At 38.2% G+C, this 21,040-nt stretch overlaps 1 protein-coding gene across 3 annotated transcripts in view; it reads right to left on the reverse strand.

Annotated features, from left to right (window-relative positions):
• lig1 (ligase I, DNA, ATP-dependent) overlaps positions 1–21,040 on the reverse strand; it is an 80,286-nt gene that overhangs the window by 45,746 nt on the left and 13,500 nt on the right. For all 3 annotated transcript variants that reach the window (XM_061979010.1, XM_061979011.1, XM_061979009.1), the window contains exons 5-14: positions 18,886–19,008; positions 14,325–14,588; positions 14,162–14,246; positions 14,001–14,087; positions 11,958–12,014; positions 11,601–11,659; positions 11,326–11,439; positions 11,067–11,233; positions 10,044–10,120; positions 9,612–9,703 (exon numbers count right to left, since the gene is read on the reverse strand). In XM_061979010.1, the coding sequence (XP_061834994.1) occupies positions 9,612–9,703; positions 10,044–10,120; positions 11,067–11,233; positions 11,326–11,439; positions 11,601–11,659; positions 11,958–12,014; positions 14,001–14,087; positions 14,162–14,246; positions 14,325–14,588; positions 18,886–19,008 (1,125 nt within the window). The remainder of the gene's footprint in view (positions 1–9,611; positions 9,704–10,043; positions 10,121–11,066; positions 11,234–11,325; positions 11,440–11,600; positions 11,660–11,957; positions 12,015–14,000; positions 14,088–14,161; positions 14,247–14,324; positions 14,589–18,885; positions 19,009–21,040) is intronic.

The raw sequence follows: 21,040 nt of genomic DNA on the forward strand, positions 1-21,040 counted from the left end.
ATTTTTTTTTATTACGCAAAGTGTCCTGAACATTGATTAGATTGCATTTTTAATCAACACAATCTAAAAGATGAATTTAAATTACCTTTAATGTCGGAAAAGTAGCCTTTTTTACTTGTCCCTGCTTTCTAAAACTAGACTTTACCATTAAATATTATTTAAATCATATATTATTTTTTCATATTTGAGTTACTCCTTCCTAAAGGTGGGAATCTTTAGGCACCTCACATTTCGATTAAAATTACAAATCAAGGGCTTCAATTTGATACTAAATTGATTACCGTACTTATAGATGTTTAATTATTAAATTGTATATTATGTTGTACATATCAGGGTTTCCCCTAAACCGCCAACATACCTGCATGGTTATGGCTAAAAAAATGTATGCATACATTTAAAACAAATCTGTTATTAGTATTTAAATATTTCTTGTATCATTTTGCCATATTTTGAATTGTTGCTGCTTTTTGTACAATGTACAATGTAATTTTTTCAAGTGTTAACAGACTTTTAATGACTTTTTTAAATTAAAAACAACTAGCAACTAATCTAGCATCTTTTTCTGGCGTTATTATAGAATGTAGTCGTGTTTAGAGACTACTTCTGTCCCTCGATGTCCCTGACGAAAGAAGAGAGCTGCAGCAAGCATGACGTCACGCTTGCTTCACGCTGTTGATCTAGTTGGACATTGTCTTATTAAAAGCTGCCACTGTCCTCTTCATATTTGCACATTTTGTAGATAGCTGTCCGCGGGTCTATCTGCAATACATATAAAAATCACGTCCGCACCGCAGACAAGCTGACAACAGACAATGACGTGCGTTTTGCTTATATCCGGTTTCGGTAGCACGGTTTTCGGTGATCAAAGTATTTTTTCTGTGGTCAAGTTTCCAGTACATCACTTGTCAATAGTGCACACATAATAGGCTATATACAGTTGTGGTCAATAGTTAACAATGTCATGGCTGTCTTGAGTTTCAAATCATTTCTACAACTCTTCTTTTTTTGTGATAGAGTGATTGGAGCACAAAAAAATTCATGAAGTTTGGTTCTTTTATGAATTTTTTATGGGTCTATTGAAAATGTGACCAAATCTGCCCAGGCCCAGAGCATAATACTACCACCACCATGCTTGACGGTAGGCATGGTGTTGCATGGGATTGAAGGCCTCACATTTTCTCCTCCAAACATATTCCTGGGTATTGTGGCCAAACGGCTCAATTTTTGTTTCATCTGACCACAGAACTTTCCTCCAGAAGGTCTTTTCTTTGTCCATGTGATCAGCAGTAAACTTTAGACGAGCCTTAAGGTGTCGTTTCTAGAGCAAGGGTTTCCTTCTTGCATGGTAGCCTCTCAGTCCATGGCGATGCAAAACACGCTTGACTGTGGACACTGACACTTGTGTTCCAGCAGCTTCCAATTCATTGCAGACCTGCTTTTTGGTGGTTCTCGGTTGACTCTTGATCATCCTGACCAATTTTCTCTAAGCAGCAGGTGATAGCTTGCGTTTTCTTCCTGATCGTGGCAGTGACAAAACAGTGCCATGCACTTTATACTTATGAACAATTGTCTGCACAGTTGCTCTTTGGACCATAAGCTGCTTTGAAATGGCTCTAAGTGACTTTCCTGACTTGTTCAAGTCAATGATTAGTTTTTTCAGATCTGTGCTGAGTTCCTTTGACTTTCTCCATTGTCGCAGCAGGTGATAGCTTGCGTTTTCTTCCTGATTGTGGCAGTGACAAAACTGTGTCATGTACTTTATACTTACGAACAATTGTCTGCACAGTTGCTCTTTGGACCTTAAGCTGCTTTGAAATGGCTCCAAGTGACTTCCTGACTTGTTCAAGTCAATGATTCGTTTTTTTCAAATCTGTGCTGAGTTCCTTTGACTTTCCCCATTGTCAAGTTTGTAACCAAGTCTAATGACTGCATCACATGAGCCCTATTTATTAAATGGGCTCAGAGAAGTCAACAAGTGTCGTCAATCATAATCACTCACATGAAGTTAAGAGGCCATGCCATTGAGCTAATTTGATTTGATTATAACTTTTCTACATCACCAAAATTGATAATGTATGTTGCTGTATGTATACTTTTGACCCTGCAGATTTGGTCACAGTTTTAGTAGACCCATAATAAATTCATAAAAGAAGCAAACTTCATGAATGTTTTTTGTGACCAACAAGTATGTGCTCCAATAACTCTTATCACAAAAATATAAGAGTTGTAGAAATGATTGGAAACTCAGTTTTTCCACGTTTCCATGTTTGCAAACACACTGTCCGTGACTGAAAGGTGATTGGCGGAGAATGAGGAAAGTTTTGTTTTGTGTCTGGTAAAGAAATGACTCACGAGACGAAAGTGTTTGCACAGGAGGCAAAACCTGTTGGAAATGTGCCGTTTGTTATCATAAAATTGGTAATAAAAGTTAAAAATAGCGCCAGACTTTGTGTGATTTCTTCTGGGGGCTACAATATATTATATTACTTTAAATTGTTTTCAAGTTAAAGAAATAACTTATTTTCAAGGTGTGGCGGTAATAAACACGTCGTTGCGTCGCACCACATTCAATTACATTAAGGAGAAACCTTGATGTAATATTAGTATATATTCTAAATGTATTGAATTATTATTACTTTGGCTACTGACATATGCAGTATTGTGTCGTTTCCAGTTTTTGGGTTTAGCAGTATAGATCATACCAGCGTAGATACTGTATACTACATATATATGGAAGACAAAATATGTGCTGCCTGCTACGTGGGCAAAAAAAAAGCCCTACTTAGCGAGCAGGCATCCTTTAATTGTTGTGCATTCTAAAACCACAGAACTTTCAGACATTTTGTCCCCAGTCGCCATAAACTTGCGGCTCAAAGACAACACTGTTGTCCCTCTGCTCATTCATATCTATAGATGACAGACATGTTGCCGTACTCTGTAGATGTTATTGTCTCTCCTGACTTATGCTTTTAATTGCTAATTCCCTCTTCTTAGCTGGTTTTGCTCTGCTGTAACACGGTTTCTATTAGCCTTCTGTTGAAGTGTACAAATCATTTATTCTTTTCGTTTTTCACTACTTCACATTAAAGCTCGCTTAGTACAGCAGCTAGCATAGCTTGTCCTCTCCTCCCTCTTCCATGTGTGTCCAGGCTAACCCAGTTAACACCCACTGTAACGTTAATAGAATGTTAGCTGATGGTTCTCCCATGGTTAGTTAGAACCAAACGTATAACTAAAGTTTAGAGAACAATATCGTTAATGTTACATTTTAGAACTGTCTGTAGTACTTTATTTACGGTAACATACTAATCGATGTTTAGACATTTTCCATCGATTCATGATTCGCCCACGTTCAAATCGTGATGCATAGGAGAATCGATCATTTTCCACACCTCTATTCCTTATACCAACTATACTTTAGGATTATTTTTTTCTTTTTCTTTCTTTCATAGTTCTTTTTATTGATTTCACATTCACATTGACAAAATATTCAAACCCTCTTCATCCCCTACCCCTGCTGTCACTCAAAACAAAAACAAAAAAACAAAAGTAAGAGTACAAAAGTACCCGGAGTAAAAAAATAAATAAATAGATAAAGTTCAGTACAAGGCACCTAAAACACAGTAATTGAAAACTGAAACATAATGTAGACGCAGCATGACAAGGCCATATCTAGGTACATATCTAGGGCTCTTCCTGCACTTGTGTAGAAGATTGGTCAAAAAAAGTAAAAAAAGGTCTCCACACTTTAAAAAACTTGTTTTCAGAGCCCCGTAATGTGTATCTTATTTTCTCCAGCTTCAGGTTTGCTAGTACGTCCCTTATCCAGTGGGAGACTAAGGGTGGGTCAGCCTCCTTCCACTTCAACAATATCAGGCGGCGTGCGAGGAGGGTGGTGAAGGCAACTATTTTGTGACCCCCGACAGGTAGTTCTATCCCTTCAGGAATGATTCCAAATACGGAAATGAAAGGGTTTGGATCGATTTGAATTGTTAAAACCGTAGAGAGTGCTTCGAAGATGGACTTCCAGTACCCCTTTAGCTTCGGACAAAGCCAAAACATGTGTATTAATGTTGCGTTATCTAGTTTACATCTATCACATAATGGGTTAATATGGGGAAATATTTTTGCTAATTTTGCTTTTGAGAAGTGCACCCGGTGTATCACTTTAAATTGGACCAGTGAGTGTCGTGCGCACATTGAAGATGAGTGAACCCTTTTCTCAATGTTTGCCCAGGTTACGTCATCTATTGATGTTTGGAGGTCTTGTTCCCATGCTGTTCTGATTCTTAGCATGGAAGTGCATTCTAATACTGAGAGTAAATTAAGTATATATGATATTGCCCTCTTCTTTATTGGATTTAAACACATAATTTCATCTGTGGTTGATTTAGAGGGTTTGTTAGGGAACTGCGGAAGAACTGTTTTAACATAATCCCTTATCTGGAAATATCTAAATATATGGGAACTGGGTAGATTAAATTTCTTGGACAACTCCGTAAAAGAGGAGAATATATTGTCTATAAAAAGATCATTGAAGCATTTCAAACCCCTTTGATGCCACATATTAAAAGCTGTGTCAAGTGTTGAAGGTGGAAAGCAGTGATTTGATGCTACTGGACTGAAAAGGCTCATTCCTTGCAGGTTAAAATGTTTTCGAAATTGACAGTATATTTTGAGCGAGTGACTTACTACAGGATTAATATTAATTGTCTTCACTGATAGAGGCAAAGCTGCACCCATTAGGGCTGCTAAAGAAGCAGAACCACTAGAATGTGTCTCCAGCTTCACCCATGTAGGACTTTCCTTATGTAGATGGTAATATGTCCAGTATGACATGCAATGCAAGTTGGTGGCCCAGTAATACATACAGAAATTTGGAAGGGCCATACCTCCATCATGTTTTGCTCTTTGTAAAAACTCCTTGCGCAGACGTGGCTGTTTGCCATTCCAAATATAAGATGAGATTATTGAGTCTAATTTTTTGAAAAATGTACCAGGGATAAATACAGGTAAGCATTGAAACAGATACAAATATTTTGGAAGCACAGTCATCTTAATTACATTGACTCTGCCTATAAGTGAAATGAAAAGGGGAGTCCAATTAGCCAGATCTTGCTTGGTTTGTGTAAACAACTTCCCAAAGTTTTGCCTGAAGAGGTCTTTAAAATTCTTTGTAATAGTAATTCCGAGGTAATTAAAACTGTCTGTAGTGATCTTAAAGGGCAACCCAATGTTTTCTAGTATTGAGACGTCCATATTCAAGGGCAGTAGCTCACTTTTATTTAAATTCAATTTATAACCGGAGATTTCACCAAACTGTTGTAACAGGCTAAGAATTAATGGAATTGCAGATTCTGCGTTGGACACATAAAGGAGAAGATCGTCAGCATAAAGGGACAATTTATGTTCTATGTTTCCTCTATGTATGCCCATTATAGAGTGATTAGATCTAATGGCTAAAGCTAGGGGTTCGATAGCCAGGACAAAAAGAAGGGGACTGAGGGGGCATCCCTGGCGAGTTCCACGGTGTAAATCAAAAGGACTTGAATACAAATTATTAGTCAGAATCATAGCAGAAGGGCTGGAATATAACAGTTTTATCCATGTGATGAATGTTTCCCCAAATCCGAATTTTGCCAGCGTTTCAAAGAGGTAGTCCCATTCTACTCTATCGAATGCCTTCTCTGCATCCATGGAGAGAAGACATTCTGAAGCAGCTTGACAAGGAGTGTACATTATGTTAAACAGGCGTCGGGTATTAAAAAAGGAGCGTCTATGCTTAACAAAACCTGTCTGGTCTGGGGATATTAAACTGGGTAAAATGTTTTCCAAACGGTAAGCTAATACTTTGGCCAATATTTTATAGTCTGTGTTTAACAAAGATATGGGTCTATAGGATCCGCAGTCTAAGGGGTCCTTGCTCTTTTTTGCCAGTAATGTTATGCATGCCTGATTTAGGGTGGTTGGGAGAAATCCCGCTACTAGTGATTCTGAATACATGGCTGCCAAAATAGGAGCTAACTGTGTAGAGAATTTCACATAAAATTCACACGGCAGACCATCCAAACCAGGTGATTTTTTAGTTTGCAGAGACTTAATGGCCTCCGATATTTCTTGTTGTGTTACTGGCTTATCTAGATTTAAGACCTGATCTGGTGGCAAGGATGGGATACGCAGATCCTTAAAGAAGTCCTGTATGGCATTGGGATTGGAGGGACTGTTGGATGCATACAGTTTACAATAGTAATCTTTAAAAATATTATTTATTTCCTGTTGGTCTGTAGTGACCCTACCATCCTGAGAAAGCACCCCATTGATAATTTGTTTAGCTCTTACCCCCTTCAATTGTCTGGACAGAATTTCCCCTGCCTTCTCACCATGTTCATACAGAACACTCCTATTCCTGAGCAGAAGGTTTTCAATGAAAAATGATGAAATAAGGTCATATTCTGCTTTAAGTTTCATACGCTCTTTATATAAGTCAGGAGATGGGAATTGTGCATATATTTTATCAATTTCAGCTATTTGCTTGTCCAGACTTAGTTGTTTTGCTTCAGAGTTCTTTCTCTTATTAGCCATGAAAGATATTATCTGCCCTCTTAAGTAAGCCTTAAGGGCCTCCCAAACAGTCGCAACTGAAACATCTGTGGTCATGTTTATTTCCAAAAATAGAGAGATTTGTTCTGATAAAAAAAGTACAAAATTTTCATCTGCTAATAATAGAGAGTTAAACCTCCAATTTCTTCTAATTGTCCTTGATTCAGGCAAATTCAGCTTCAATAAAAGGGGAGCATGGTCAGATATTAGTATAGTTTGATACTCACAAGAACTTATGTAGGGAGTTAATTTATTGTCAGTGAAAAAATAGTCGATTCTGCTATATGTGTGGTGCACATGCGAAAAGAAGGAGTATTCCCTACTTTTTGGATGCAAAAAACGCCATATATCGGATATGCCAAATTCCGAAAGAAAAGTTTGTATATAGGTGGAGAGGCGAATACTTCCTCACCAAGTACTTCCTTCAGCAACAAGGAGAAAAACTTGGTAGGTTGCGGGCCTTCTATTCCTTCAGGTAAGCCAACTAGCCGGGCATTACTCCGCCTGCTCCTTCCCTCCAGGTCGGTGAGCTTAGCCTTTAGCTTCTGGTTGTCGGCCTGTAGCATGTCACAAACAGCCTCCACCTGCTCCAACCGCTGATGTAGGGATTCGGCATTTTCCTCTAATGAAGTCAATCTATAGTTATGTCTATTGACAGTCTCCTGAAGTCCGTCCAGCTTCTCGTTCACCTCGCTAAAGGATGTTTTGAGCTCAGTCAACAAGGTTGATCTGTGGTCCGATAATATAGCAATTAGCTCAGATTTGCTAACGGCTGCAGCATCTGCCTCTGCCTTCTCTTGCGACTTTGCAGATTTGGGAGGCATTGTCAGTCATCAAGCGTGTTGCTATGCGTCGTTGTAGTAGAAAAGAGTTACCAGCGGTTAAATGCTCTTCAAATACAGGTGGGGTGCATGTTAAAAGGAAGAGTAAAGCGGGAGCTAGAGGCTAATACGTCTTCACGCCATGCGTCCTCAACCGGAAGTCTAGTTTTATTTTTTTCTTTTTAACAACTGAAATTCACACTTTACTTTTCACTCAGTCCTGTTAAATTGGAATATTCCACAGGTAACATGGTCCACAGAAAGTTGCCTTATTCACCACAGAAAGGCTAAAAGTAAATTAACTAATTGATTTTTATCAACCATGACTTAGTGTTAAATCTCAGCAAAGTCCGGTTACATAAATTATTTTTTTTATGTTATAATTTTTTTGTTGAATCATTGAAATGTGCTTAATGTCAATATGATATTTAGCATTAATGTACCGGTAATGGTGTCTATATTTCATATTCCAGGACTAAAATCTCACTCCTGTTACATTCAGTTCACTTTAGCTTAGAAACCTTGTAAGAAAAGAAAATAATGTTGCCTGAGATGAGCCAAAACACATTGTGAGTTTTTTAGTAGTTCAATAAGTACAATTAAATAAAATATGTATGTTTACTTTGAAAGTTACAAGCACAGCATTGTTGTCATTACCTATTGTGTTAAGTATTAAATTACTGTACTGTAAGTGTTGTTTTTTTAGCCTTTTAACAGCATGTTTCTGGTTTTGCTACCTAAATATTAGAAAGCAATGGACAAATTATGTGTGGTTTGACACATTTAAGAAGTACCTACAGTGTTGTCGACTCTGCCTCCTCCCCCCTTTTTTCCTCCTTTCTGCTGCACGCAAAGAAGATGGTAAAGTGGATAAAAAAATGTTTTTCCTTAATATTTGTAGAAACCTGGATGTTTAAAACTTTTGTGATTTTGAACTGCGAGTGACAGTTTGTGTACATGTCGGCAGGGCGGCTGGATATTATACAAGGACAGTTTAACTAATTGTTGTTTTTTCTTTGTTATTAGGAAAAAAGTTGATCCATCATTAGTTTAATAAAAAGTACTGTATAGCACTTTATATTGTGGTCAAAGTATACAACCCTTTACTAAAATATGGACTTTTGTCAAGGCTGAAACCTATTATTCATATTGACATTATTTAATTTGGAAATATTTGTTTCAATATGCAAACCTTTCTATTTATGAACCCTGTTGAAGAACTTTTAAGTTCATAAATCGAGGTTCCACGGTACTAGGAATATTTTATTTATCATTGATGGAGAAGACATGTATTATTCTGGATTTATTCAGAAGCTGGCACCACTATGCACCCTCTTACAGGATTGGAGTGTAACAGCAACACAGATTAAATACAAGAGTTTGATTTTAAAGTGTGCTATTGATCAAATAACAAATAAATGAAAAAAATTAAGTGGAACATTTCTGGTCCAAACTGATTAATGCAAATTTCCCCCCAGAGACTACGGTCTAATTGGCTCTTATTAAAGCATACTTCCATTGGTGAAGAAGCCCCGAATACTAATAGGCTCAACGTTAAACAAGTTAATTGGCTGTGCGCAGTTCTGGTGATAGCAGCTAAGAAAAGAATCCTGTTGAAATGTCAGCAGCACGCAAAAAAAAGTGATTTCACAGCTCCGACATCACATTCACCATCACTGTGTTTATGGAATTTAGGACAGGAAATGTTTTAAATTAATCGACGCCCCTTGTAGATAAATAAATATATATATATATATATATATATAAATATAAACATCTTGAATGAGCACTCCATAAATAAAACATTCCAGCTCCAGCGCCATCTATGTGACCTCCTAGCTATATTATTTCAACATCACATGAGCATCGCCCAACAAAACTATGTCAAGCGAAGCAGTCGATGAAGAACTTGTGTTTCATCAGGCCATGAGCGAGGAGATACTCCTCAAAAAGCATTCAGTGTGATAAAGTGCAGCTAAAGTTCTTGTTCAATTAATTCCTCTCTAAAAGGGAGCATTATCAAATTGTAAAAGCCGTTTTTTTTAATCCAGCCCTTGTATTGGATCTTGTTAAAAGGCAAAGGTGCAATCATCACTCGTTCATTGTGGCTAAGGCAAAGCAGGTCAAAGCTTGCTGGTGCTTCCATGGCAACTGCAAACATCTCACAGGCTCAACAATCCTCACGTTTACCTTTTGGGGGAGGAGTCAGGCACACGGCTTGGCTCAATGCTGACAGGACGCTCTGCTCGGCCAATCCAATTCTCAGCTTCCCTGCGAGCGACCTGTCAATCAAAAATGGCTTTCACGTGGTCTCTGTGCCCCGTGTGTTAATGTGTATGTGCAAGTGCAAGTGTATGTGACTAGTTAATAGTGTGACTCTCACACTATTAACTAGATCCACTCGACATCCATTGCACATCTGCGGTCCACTCCGAGGTTTCTCATTGTGCCCAATGGGTTGAGTTTTTTCTTGCCCTGATGTGGGATCTGAGCCGAGGATGTCGTTGTGGCTTGTGCAGCCCTTCTAGACACTTGTGATTATTTGTGGCTATATAAATAAACTATGATTGATTGAAGTGCAAGTGTATGTGCATGTGCGTGTGTGTCAGTGTGCTCCCTTACCTGACGATGTAGCGGGCCTCTGAGAATCGGCACGCCACAAAAAGGCCTTTGATGATGTCGATTTTCTTATTCATGGCCTGAGATGGAGAGAGAAAATTGAGATTCACGGGACAAGCGAGCACACAAAGACTTGAGGTCAGTGAAACAAACGCCATGTTCCGTCTAGGGGGAACGGCGGTGGAAAAAACAGGGACAGAAAGGGAACTGATTGCTTTAGGCAAACGAGAAAAACAATAATCAATGTGTGAAATGTTTAAAATGAAGATTAAAAAAAAAAAGAAAAAAGACTAAAATTTTTATCGTGTTCTGTTTGTGTTGTGTTGTGTTTGCTCGGTACTCGTTTTATCTTTTAACCTGTCCATTGTACAGCACTTTGGCTACCCCTGTAATAAATTTTAAATGTGCTTTATAAATAAAGTTGATTTGATTTGATAAAATCAATGTAGCTTGCATGCCAGGCTAGTGGATAGCAATGTAACATTGCAAGGAAACATCAGAGGTGTCTAAAGCACATACATAAATATTGAAGTATTAAGGGGTTTACTTTGATACATTTTGTACATTTAAGATGCTAAAAACAAATGTATGTAGCTCAATACATGCTAAGCAACAACTTAGTGCTGTGTTAAAGCCGACAAAGCTAATTAATGTAATATACATTTTTATAAGTCAATTCATTTTCATTCTTCCGGGAGTCAGAACTTAGAAGAACTACCGTATTTTTCGGAGTATAAGTCGCACCGGAGTATAAGTCGCACCTGCCGAAAATGCATAATAAAGAAGGAAAAAAACATATATAAACCGCACTGGAGCTCGGCCAAACTATGAAAAAAACTGCGACTTATAGTCCGAAAAATACGGTATATATTTTTTGGTAAAAAAAACCCGGAATTGACGGGCCCTGCTGAAGTCAAAATAAAGACTTACTGGCTTATTCCACCACACAAGCATTTTTGTTTTATTGCTTTCCCCTTATTGTATAATAAAAAACAATAAATATAAAAACATCATCATCCGGCTCACCGAGTTTCCACTCATGCTGGCGATTTCCTTCAGTTTCTTAAACACACCCCCTACTGTCAGACTGGCCGGCTGGAACATGGTCCGCTGATTACTACGGGAACTCTCAGCCACAAGGCCCAGGTCTCCTTTCTCCTGGGCCTCTGACTTGATTTTATCCAGCTGTCGCCCTGGAAAAAAGCAAGATAGTAAACAACAGCAGCAGAGAGCCAAACAAGTGTTTTGGTTTCAAAGTGTGCGTGTGTGTGCACGTTTGTGTTACCAGTCGCTTGTGCAACAGCTTTCATCAGCACTGTCTCCCCAACTCCAAGTTCCATCCCAAGGTAGGCAGGACCCAGCTGGTTTAAACACAAATATACGCAGCACAGCAGGTCGTCTACACACCCACCCACACACACACACACACACACAGACACACAGACACACACACATTTCTCAAGACATGAAAACATCTACAAAGCTCCTGAAAAGTGAAGCGTCTCCTTGATGGAGCAGCTGGCTGCCAACGTGCAGCGCGGCAAATAAAATGACACTTACCTGGAGAGAGAAGTATCACGGAGCGGAACAGGTTGGACAGCGTCTCGATGTTCCTCAGTCTAAGGACAAAGACAACAGCTTTGAGACGTCAACGCGATGCGGCAGCTAATGAGATTTGTCTGGAGCTTTTTGGAGGAGAGACTTTGTTGTTTTTAATTAGGATTCATACATGTTGAGAAAAGGGAAGCTTCACTTACAAATCTTTACAGGTTCAGGTTTTAAAATTCAGACTCGGAGAATTTAAAAAAAAAATGTCTCCAAGATTTTATCATCTCTGGACCGACCAGCAGCTTCAATAAAGGAAACCTCTTGGAACATTCCGAGACCTACTTCTCGGTTTAACATTTATTTTCTCACCTTCCGGAGTCCTCTTCGATCCTCTCAAAGGTGCGTGCCACTGCAAGGTAGGGCACCCTAGAGAAAGAGAGACCAATGAGTCAAAGTGGATAATCTAACGATGTACTCATGTAGGCTATTTGCACTGTGCAAGACTTAGGTGTTCTACTGGCACCCGTCTGCCCTGCGTTCTGCTAACACTTGTGCTTCTGCCCGTTTGCTTGTCCTATCATTTATATTCTGTTTTACTGCAATTTCCCTGACTTTGTGGATTGTTTCCGGTCTTATTTCGAGCCCTGATTATTTCTATTATGCAAGGTAGCAGCTGTCACTACAGTGGGACACGCTTGTCTCGACACATTCAAAAATGGCTGACTCACAACAACATTAGCAGTTGTCGGCAGAGCTAAAATCTAGAGATGTTCGATAATGGGTTTTTTGCCGATATCCGATATTCCAATATTGTCCTACTCTTAATTACCGATTCCGATATCAACCGATACCGATATATACAGTCGTGGAATTAACACATTATTATGCCTAATTTTGTTGTGATGCCCCGCTGGATGCATTAAACAATGTAACAAGGTTTTCCAAAATAAATCAACTCAAGTTATGGAAAAAAGTGCCAACATGGCACTGCCATATTTATTATTGAAGTCCCAAATTGCATAATTGTTTAAAAATGCTTAAAAACAGCAGCTTGGAATTTGTGACATGCATGAGGAGGTTGAGGTGGGCGGAGTTGGGGGAGGGGGAGAGAGAGATTTAGCGGGGTGTGTATATTGTAGCGTCTCGGAAGAGTTAGTGCTGCAAGGGGTTCTGTTGTGTTTATGTTGTGTTACGGTGTGGATGTTCTCCCGAAATGTGTTTGTCATTCTTGTTTGGTGTGGGTTCACAGTGTGGCGCATATTTGTAACAGTGTTAAAGTTGTTTAAACGGCCACCCTCAGTGTGACCTGTATGGCTGTTGACCAAGTATGCCTTGCATCCACTCGTGTGTGTGAAAAGCCGTAGATATTATGTGACTGGACCGGCACGCAAAGGAAGTGCCTTTAAGGTTTAATGGCGCTCTGTACTTCTCCCTACGTCCGTGTACACAGCGGCGTTTTAAAAAGTCATAAATTTTACTTTTTGAAACAGATACCGATAATTTTGAAACAGATACCGATAATTTCCGATTTAACATTATAAAGCATTTATCGGCCGATAATATCAGCAGTCCGATATTACCTGACATCCCTACTAAAATCTAAACCAAAACGAAGTCAAAAACAAATATTTTTTAACTTATAGCATCGCTTTCCACCATGTCTGCATATCTTTTAAGATTATTTTGCTCTTTATATAATATTGTTGCAACAAGAGTATTGTGTGGTTCTGAGTGATTAAGATTTGCACTGGATGTTTACTTTTATATTTGCACATTAAAAAGCAAATAAGCTACTTTTAATTTTGTTAAATGTTTTAAATGTTTACATTGTTACAGAATATTTTGTCATGTTGTCAATGTTGACTGAGTGGCCATACTTTTTTTTTTTGTAAATGAAAGCCATGCCTTTTGAAAAAACTGGCCTACATTTATTTTTTTCATCTTCATTTTAAATTAAAAAAAATAATCGGTAAAAGGAAAAATAATCTATAGATTAATCGAAAAAAAATAATCTATAGATTAACCGATTAATCGAAAAAACAATCTATAGATTAATCGATAGAAAAATAATCGTTAGCTGCAGCCTTAGTGAACACGTTATTATTGCGTTAACTTTGACAGCCCTACTTAAAACACATTTACAAGTTAGCACCCTCTAGGCATCCGCGTAATGGTTGCAAACAGACCTTTAATTTCTGTTATAAAATGTGACGGTTTATCATTAGGAACTGGTGAGGAGCGATCGCATTGATTCTAAGACTTGGCCATGTTGCATGTACCTGCGGTGGTGTCGTGACTTTGCCCACCTTATCTAACGTAACAAAAAAGGTAAATTGAGCACGATTGCGCTCACACTCGTCAATCGGACTTTAAATTGCATTGGCAGAGGGTGAGTACACTCAGGAGACTAACTTGTGACCCTGTTTCCAGCAGGCGTGGTTCACAGGGTGGTAGTTGGGTCTGGACGGATCGTAGTCGGTCTCGGTCAGAGTTGACTCCCTGTGGAAGAAAAGGTGGCGTCACGGTGTTGGGACGGGAGACTTATATGGCAAGGTCACTTCCTGTTTCCTCACTTTTTTGAGTCCTCGACTAAAGACTTCTTCTTCTCGCCTTCATTCTTCTCGGATTTCTCTGTCTTCACTGCAGCTTTCCTGGGAGCTAAGAGGCGGTAGGTAAACAAAAACAGTTAGTCATTGCTGTTGTGACCACAATCTATTTGAATTGGTGTCTCCTGACCAAAGAAGCTGCTGATTGGTGCTTTCTTGGCCTCCTCTTTAGGAGGCTTCTCTGGCACTTCAGTGTCCTTTTCATCACTCTTCTTCTCTTCAACAGTATCAGGCCTTTTCTCCTCATGTATGCCATCTTTGGGATTATTTTCCGCCTCCTTAACTGTTTCATCTGCGCTCTTGGCCTCTTCCTCTTTGTCCTCTGCTCTCGCCTCCTCGCTCACCTCCTTTTTAATTTTTTCTTCCTTGGCATCCTCCTCCACCTCCACTTCGCCTGCACACAGGGGGGTGAGACTCATTGAAGGGATGAATGTTAGCCATGTTGTTTACTGAAGGTGAACCAGCTGCTCGGGGGAGTCCACAGTTTGAATTGAGCTAGTAGTTTAAAATAATTTCAGGAAAAAGAAACAAAAAGCGAGGCTGAACGACAGCAGCTACTAAACTTTATTTACTCTACTTTTAATAGCACTGGATATCCTTTAAAGCCTGTTATTGATTCAGAGAGAACTATTTTTAAACACTTCTGGCGGGTCATGTATACCAGTGGTCCCCAACCACCGGGCCGCACAAGAAATTAAAAAAATAAAATATATATATATTTTTTTTAATTAAATCAACATAAAAAACACAATATATACATTATATATCAATATAGATCAATACAGTCTACAGGGATACAGTCCGTAAGCACACGATTGTATTTATTTATGACAAAAACAAAACAAAAAAATAAAATACCATAACCCTCCCCCCTCGGTCCGTGGGACAAATTTTCAAGCGTTGACCGCAGCTACAAAAAGGTTGGGGACCACTGTTGTATACAACACTTCTGTCTGGATTTTAACCAAAGTTTTAGAGAAAAAGTATGCCTCAAAGTCAAACAAAACTAGTAGGGCCAAATTTAAGTTTGTATCAATTTCGACTGACACTTGAATATTGAAAATGTCTTAAGTCTGTTACAAAATACAAATGTATTTTTTTCCCTCTTCACCATGAACAACTTTGGACAGTTTAAACCTTCTTAAAAGTATTTCTTAAAATGTGATTTTGAAATAAGAAAATAATTGCAAGTGAAAGTGTACTTGTATTGAAACATTCCATTACAAAAAATTGCATTAAAAAATTGCGAAATAATAACAGTAAATATTAGGTCGTGCTGTAATGAAACAACTGGAATTGTGTGATGCATTACATTGCATCGTATGCATGTTCGAAATAAACTGAAACTGAACTGAATTAGGGGTGCAACAATACACAAAATTCACGGTTCGGTTCAATATCTTAGTGTCACAGTTAGATATTGTTTCGATACTAAAAAATTACAGTTACAATGTTAAACTTTACTATAGTTTACTATACTATACTATACAAGAAACACAAGTTGAGCAAGAACTCGACTCGGTGAAAGAAACAACCTAGCTAGCAGCTAAGCTAACGAGGGAGGGGGGTTTTGAGCAAGAACTCGACTCGGTGAAAGAAACAACCTAGCTAGCAGCTAAGCTAACGAGGGAGGGGGGTTTTGACTGATTGAAACTTTTATTAGTAGATTGCACAGTACATATTCCGTAAAATTGACCACTAAATGGTAACACCCGAATAAGTTTTTCAACTTGTTTAAGTCGGGGTCCACGTTAATCAATTCATGGTAAACAATTTGGGGGCTAGTCCGGGATACACCCCAAGGTCTCTCTCTGAGTTTTTTCTTGCCCGGAAATGGGTTCAGATCCGAGGATGTTATTGTGGTTCGTGAAACTGAAACTGAACTGAATTAGGGGTGCAACGATACACATAATTCAGGATTCGGTTAAATATTTTAGTGTCACAGTTAGATATTGTTTCGATACTAAAAAAATTTGATATTTCCAAGCCTTTTTTAAATTATAGTTCATTAAAATGATCAACATTTTGGTTTCGACTTAAAAGTACAGTTTTTAAATTAAATTAAATCTGTCTGGTGCAGCTCGGTGGAATCGTCGCACCGAGCCGTCTCGCGGGTCCCTTCCCCGCAGGCTCAGAAAGACCCACATGCCCTAACAAGTGTGAAGGACGCCGTAAGGACGCTGCCTTCGTCTTCTATTGACATCATGGCAACAGCAGAGAATTACGGTTCATGACACAAAACACCCTTCAATGGAAACACCTACAAGTCGGTCTATCAAAAGTTTAGAAATATCGCTTTTATTTTGAGGAAAAACTGCAATGAAAACACAGCTACTGTCATCTTACATTTTGTAGATCACTGTCCGCGGGTTTATGCAGGATTTATTAAAGTACGTCCACATCTCAGATATGCTGCCTCTGATCCAGACAATCCCATCTGTATTGCTTCCATTATCCCAACATCCGGTTTCGGCAGTGCTGTTTCGCTGAGTAAAGTCTTTTTTTTGCGGACTTTACGATGCATCACTAGTCATTAGTGCGCAAATCCATCCATCCATCCAATACATACATATTCTACCGCTTGTCCCTTTTGGGATCGTCGGGGGGCTGGAGCCTATACCAGCTGCACTCGGGCAGAAGGCAGTGTACACCCTGCACAAGTCGCCACCTCATCGCAGGGCCAACACAGACAGACAATAATTCGCACTCAAATTGATTCACACACTTGGGCCAATATATAATAAAATACTGTATATATATCTATGTATAGATATCCAATTATACTGTAATGACCTGTATGTTATGAACACGACGTGTCGGCGGAAAATGAGGAAGTGTCAAGTGTCTGGGGAAGCATTGAGACGAACATATGTGCACATGTTGGAATTGTGCTGGTTGTTGGTATAAGATTGGCAAAAAAAAAGTTAAAGAGCGTCAGACTTTGTGTGCCTTCTTCTCGACACTGCAACACCTTATTTTACTTTAATTTGTTTTCACGTGAAAAAAAAAACATTTTTAAGGTGTGGCAGCATATATTTTGCCTGGGCGGTGCGCAAAAATCAAATACAAAAAGTGAAAACCCTGAATTTAGTTTTATATTTACAATAGTTAATATTATTTTATACCCGTGAAAAAGGTAAGAATGTTCAAATGTTCCTAAAAAAAAACTGTGTGTAAATATGTAAGCTATTTTTCTGGGACTCTTATTTTGTAAACACAGTCAGACAAGATGTAACAAATGGCTGGGTGATAAAACTATTTCAATATATATTGTGATATACCACATAAACAATATCAATAAAAAATGTTTGGTAGAATGTTCGATATATATTTGACAATTGAGAGTGGGAGAAAGTTAGTTTTATTTGCAGACGACACAAGTGCTTTCTGTTCAGGAGAGAACACACAGAAGATAATACAAATAATAACAGAAGAAATTAACAAATTAAAAAGATGGTTTGACAAAAACAGACTATCCTTGAATTTCAGTAAAACTAAAATAATGCTATTTGGTAACAGTAGAAAAGAGCATCATACACAAATACATATAGACGGAGTAGATATTGAAATGGTAAAAGAAACAAGATTTTTGGGAGTATTAATAGATGATTAAATGAATTGGAAATCTCATATACAAAACATACAACATGAGGCCTGGGCCAAAAATCACTTCATATTCTCTACTGCTCACTAGTCTTACCATAGCTGAGTTATTGTGCAGAAATATGGGGAAATAACTACAAATGTGCACTAAATTCGCTAACCGTGTTACAAAAAAGATCAATTAGAATAATACATAATGTTGGATATAGAGAACATACAAACCCTTTATTAATTGAGTCAAAAATATTAAAGTTTGGTGATTTGGTAAAATTGCAAACAGCTAAAATGATGTACAAAGCAAACTATGACCTGCTACCAAAGAATGTACAACAATTCTTCTCAACTAAAGAGGAGAAATATAACCTTAGAGGAAAATCTAATTTAAAACATTTGTATGCACGTACAACACTTAGAATCTTTAGCATATCAGTATGTGGAATTAAATTATGGAATGGATTAAGTAAAGAAGTTAAACATTGTACTGATATGATCCAGTTTAAGAGGTTGTTCAAAATAATAGTGCTTACAAAGTACAAAGAAGAAGAATTATGAGAAATACTTTCAACCTTATTTATAAATAAGGTTGAAATAAGATATTCTTCATCTCAGTATGTTAATAATGACTGAATTAATTAACTACATATTACAAAACTGCTGTGTATACTAATTCACAGATGTTATTTTATTATAAAAAGGTCAGTAAATGATTATATATATTGGTAAACACTCTGAAGTGGGAAAGGGGTAGGATTAAATAAGCTTTGCTTCTTCCTACTCCTTTTCGGACATGATGTAAAGTGAAATGATATGAAACTGTGTGGTGTATTATACTGTAAGTGTGTTCATGTTCGAAATAAACTAAAGAAAAAGAAAGCCGATGTGCCCGGGGAAAACCCACTCACGCACAGGTAGAACATGCAAACTCCACACGGACAAGTCCAAACGGAGATTTGAACCCATATCTCCTGACCGTGTAGCCTACATGCAAACCGCAAGGTAAAAGTTAGGTAAAACTAACAATAAAACAATAAAGAGATGTAGAACAGCTGTGCAATGAGGCTCAAAGCAGTCAAGCACCGAGGGCTCACCTGCGTCGTCCCCCACACGGGCTCGTTTGCTTTGCTGACCCTTCGCTGCCTTGGTTTCCGCGCCATCTTCCTGGTTGTCGTTGAGGCTCTCGTCAAGCTTCCTCTTGGGTAACGTCTTCCTAGCTGTAGGCACGAGGATACAATCAGAATGGACACAGTGAGGACAAAAAGGTGTATGTGTGTTATGGTGTATTGGTATACTGAAAGGTAGGGGTGTAACGGTACGTGTATTTGTATTGAACCATTTCGGTACGGGGGTGTCGGTTCGGTTCGGAGGTGTACCGAACGAGTTTCCACAAGGACATATTAAGTAGCATAACGTTCGTTGTGTAAACAATGCACACCGAGGCACAACTCACGGCATGCTAGCAGCTAACGGGCTACGATAGACTGACCATACGTCCTCTTTTCACCGGACATGTCCTCTTTTGTGAAGCTGTCAGGGCGGAGTTTCTCAAATTCCTCAAATGTCCGGCATTTTAAGTGAGGATTGCGTGTATTTTCAATGTACGTTCAGGGTTAAGAAGGGGCTAAAAACAAAACAAATTGTGCGCGCAGCAGCATTCGTGAGGGGCAGAGACAGTGAGAGCGAGAGAGTTATGATAAACGCGCATGTGTCGCCAGGCTCTGCTTTTTATCCATAGATTTATCAGATTTTATTTTTTATTATCTATACCAGGGGTGTCAAAAGTGTGCCCCGGAGGCCATTTGCGGCCCACTGCTAATGTTTTAAAGGCCCACGGCACATCCTTAAAATACTATTAAAATAAACAAAAACATAACAAAAGTGAAATAAAAAAGCTTAAAGGTTAAATGTAATTTAGAAAAAGTTGCAATGTTGACTAATAAAACAAAGCTGTTTTTTTTTTCTTTCAAACTGTCATTGCTCAAAAACATAATATTGAATCAAAATCAAAGTTATTATGAATTATTGACAAAGTTCAGATTACTTCACATCAAATATTCCAGTAAGAAAAATATTTTTGGTGGAAGATTTTGCAAATTTGGTAAATAAATAACCCAAAAATGTATATTTTGTTTAGGGCTGCAACTAACAACTAATTTGATAATTGTTTAATCTGTGATTATTACTTTGATTAATCGATTAATAATCGGATAAAAGAGACAAACTACATTTCTATCCTTTCCGGTATTTTATTGGAAAAAAACAGCATTCTGGCACCATACTTATTTTGATTATTGTTTCTCAGCTGTTTGTAAATGTTGCAGTTTATAAATAAAGGTTTATAAAAAAATTTAAAATTAAAAAAAATTTAAAAAGAGGATTTTCTGCGCATGCGCATAGCATAGATCAAACGAACCGATGACTAAATTAATCGCCAACTATTTTTATAATCAATTTTAATTGATTTAATCGATTAGTTGATGCAGCCCTGATTTTGTTGTTTTCTTACTGTACCGAGGTACGTACCGAACCAAAATTTTTGTGTACCGTTACACCCCTACTGAAAGGACACTTTTCTCATGTGTCGGCAGTGAAAAACTATTTTAATTGCATTGTATTCATGTGTCACTGGACACTAAAAGTTACCTCGAGGAACTTTTATTCAGATGAGCTCCAGCAACAACATGGCAGAAACCCACATGAGCCCTGCGCTTTACAGCAGACAATCTATGCCTAAATTACAACACTACTTGAATGTTTTCCAGCATGTGGCAACACGCTGCTCTTAAAAGACACAGCAGGCATCAAATAACGGGCTGCAAAAGTCAGAGGAAGGAATCAGCAGACACACTTTGGAGTGAAAATTCTCTTTCTGCATTTATGCTGAGCCATTAAAAATACAAGACACTCCACTTAGGGGACCTTAACCATTCTACTTTATGTTCAGTGCAGGCGGCATAAATGTGCCCGGCAACGCTTAGGATCATTAATGGGGCAAAAACAGATTGAAAAGACCATTTTTTCCTCACCGTTTTTTGGAAGCTGTGCACTGATAATGATAAAAACACAAAAACATTTCTTGTCTTAGTAAGATTTTTGTCAATTAAAGGGGAACGGCACTTTTTTGGGGAATTTTACCTACCGTTCACAATCATTGTGAAACACATGTTGATGGATGTTATTTCATTTTAATGCATTCTAAATATTAAATAAATGCAATCAAAAGTCTGCTTACAATGGAGCCTATGT

This window comes from Nerophis lumbriciformis, linkage group LG19 (genome assembly GCF_033978685.3).
Source record: "Nerophis lumbriciformis linkage group LG19, RoL_Nlum_v2.1, whole genome shotgun sequence".
In the NCBI taxonomy this organism is placed as follows: Eukaryota; Metazoa; Chordata; class Actinopteri; order Syngnathiformes; family Syngnathidae; genus Nerophis; species Nerophis lumbriciformis.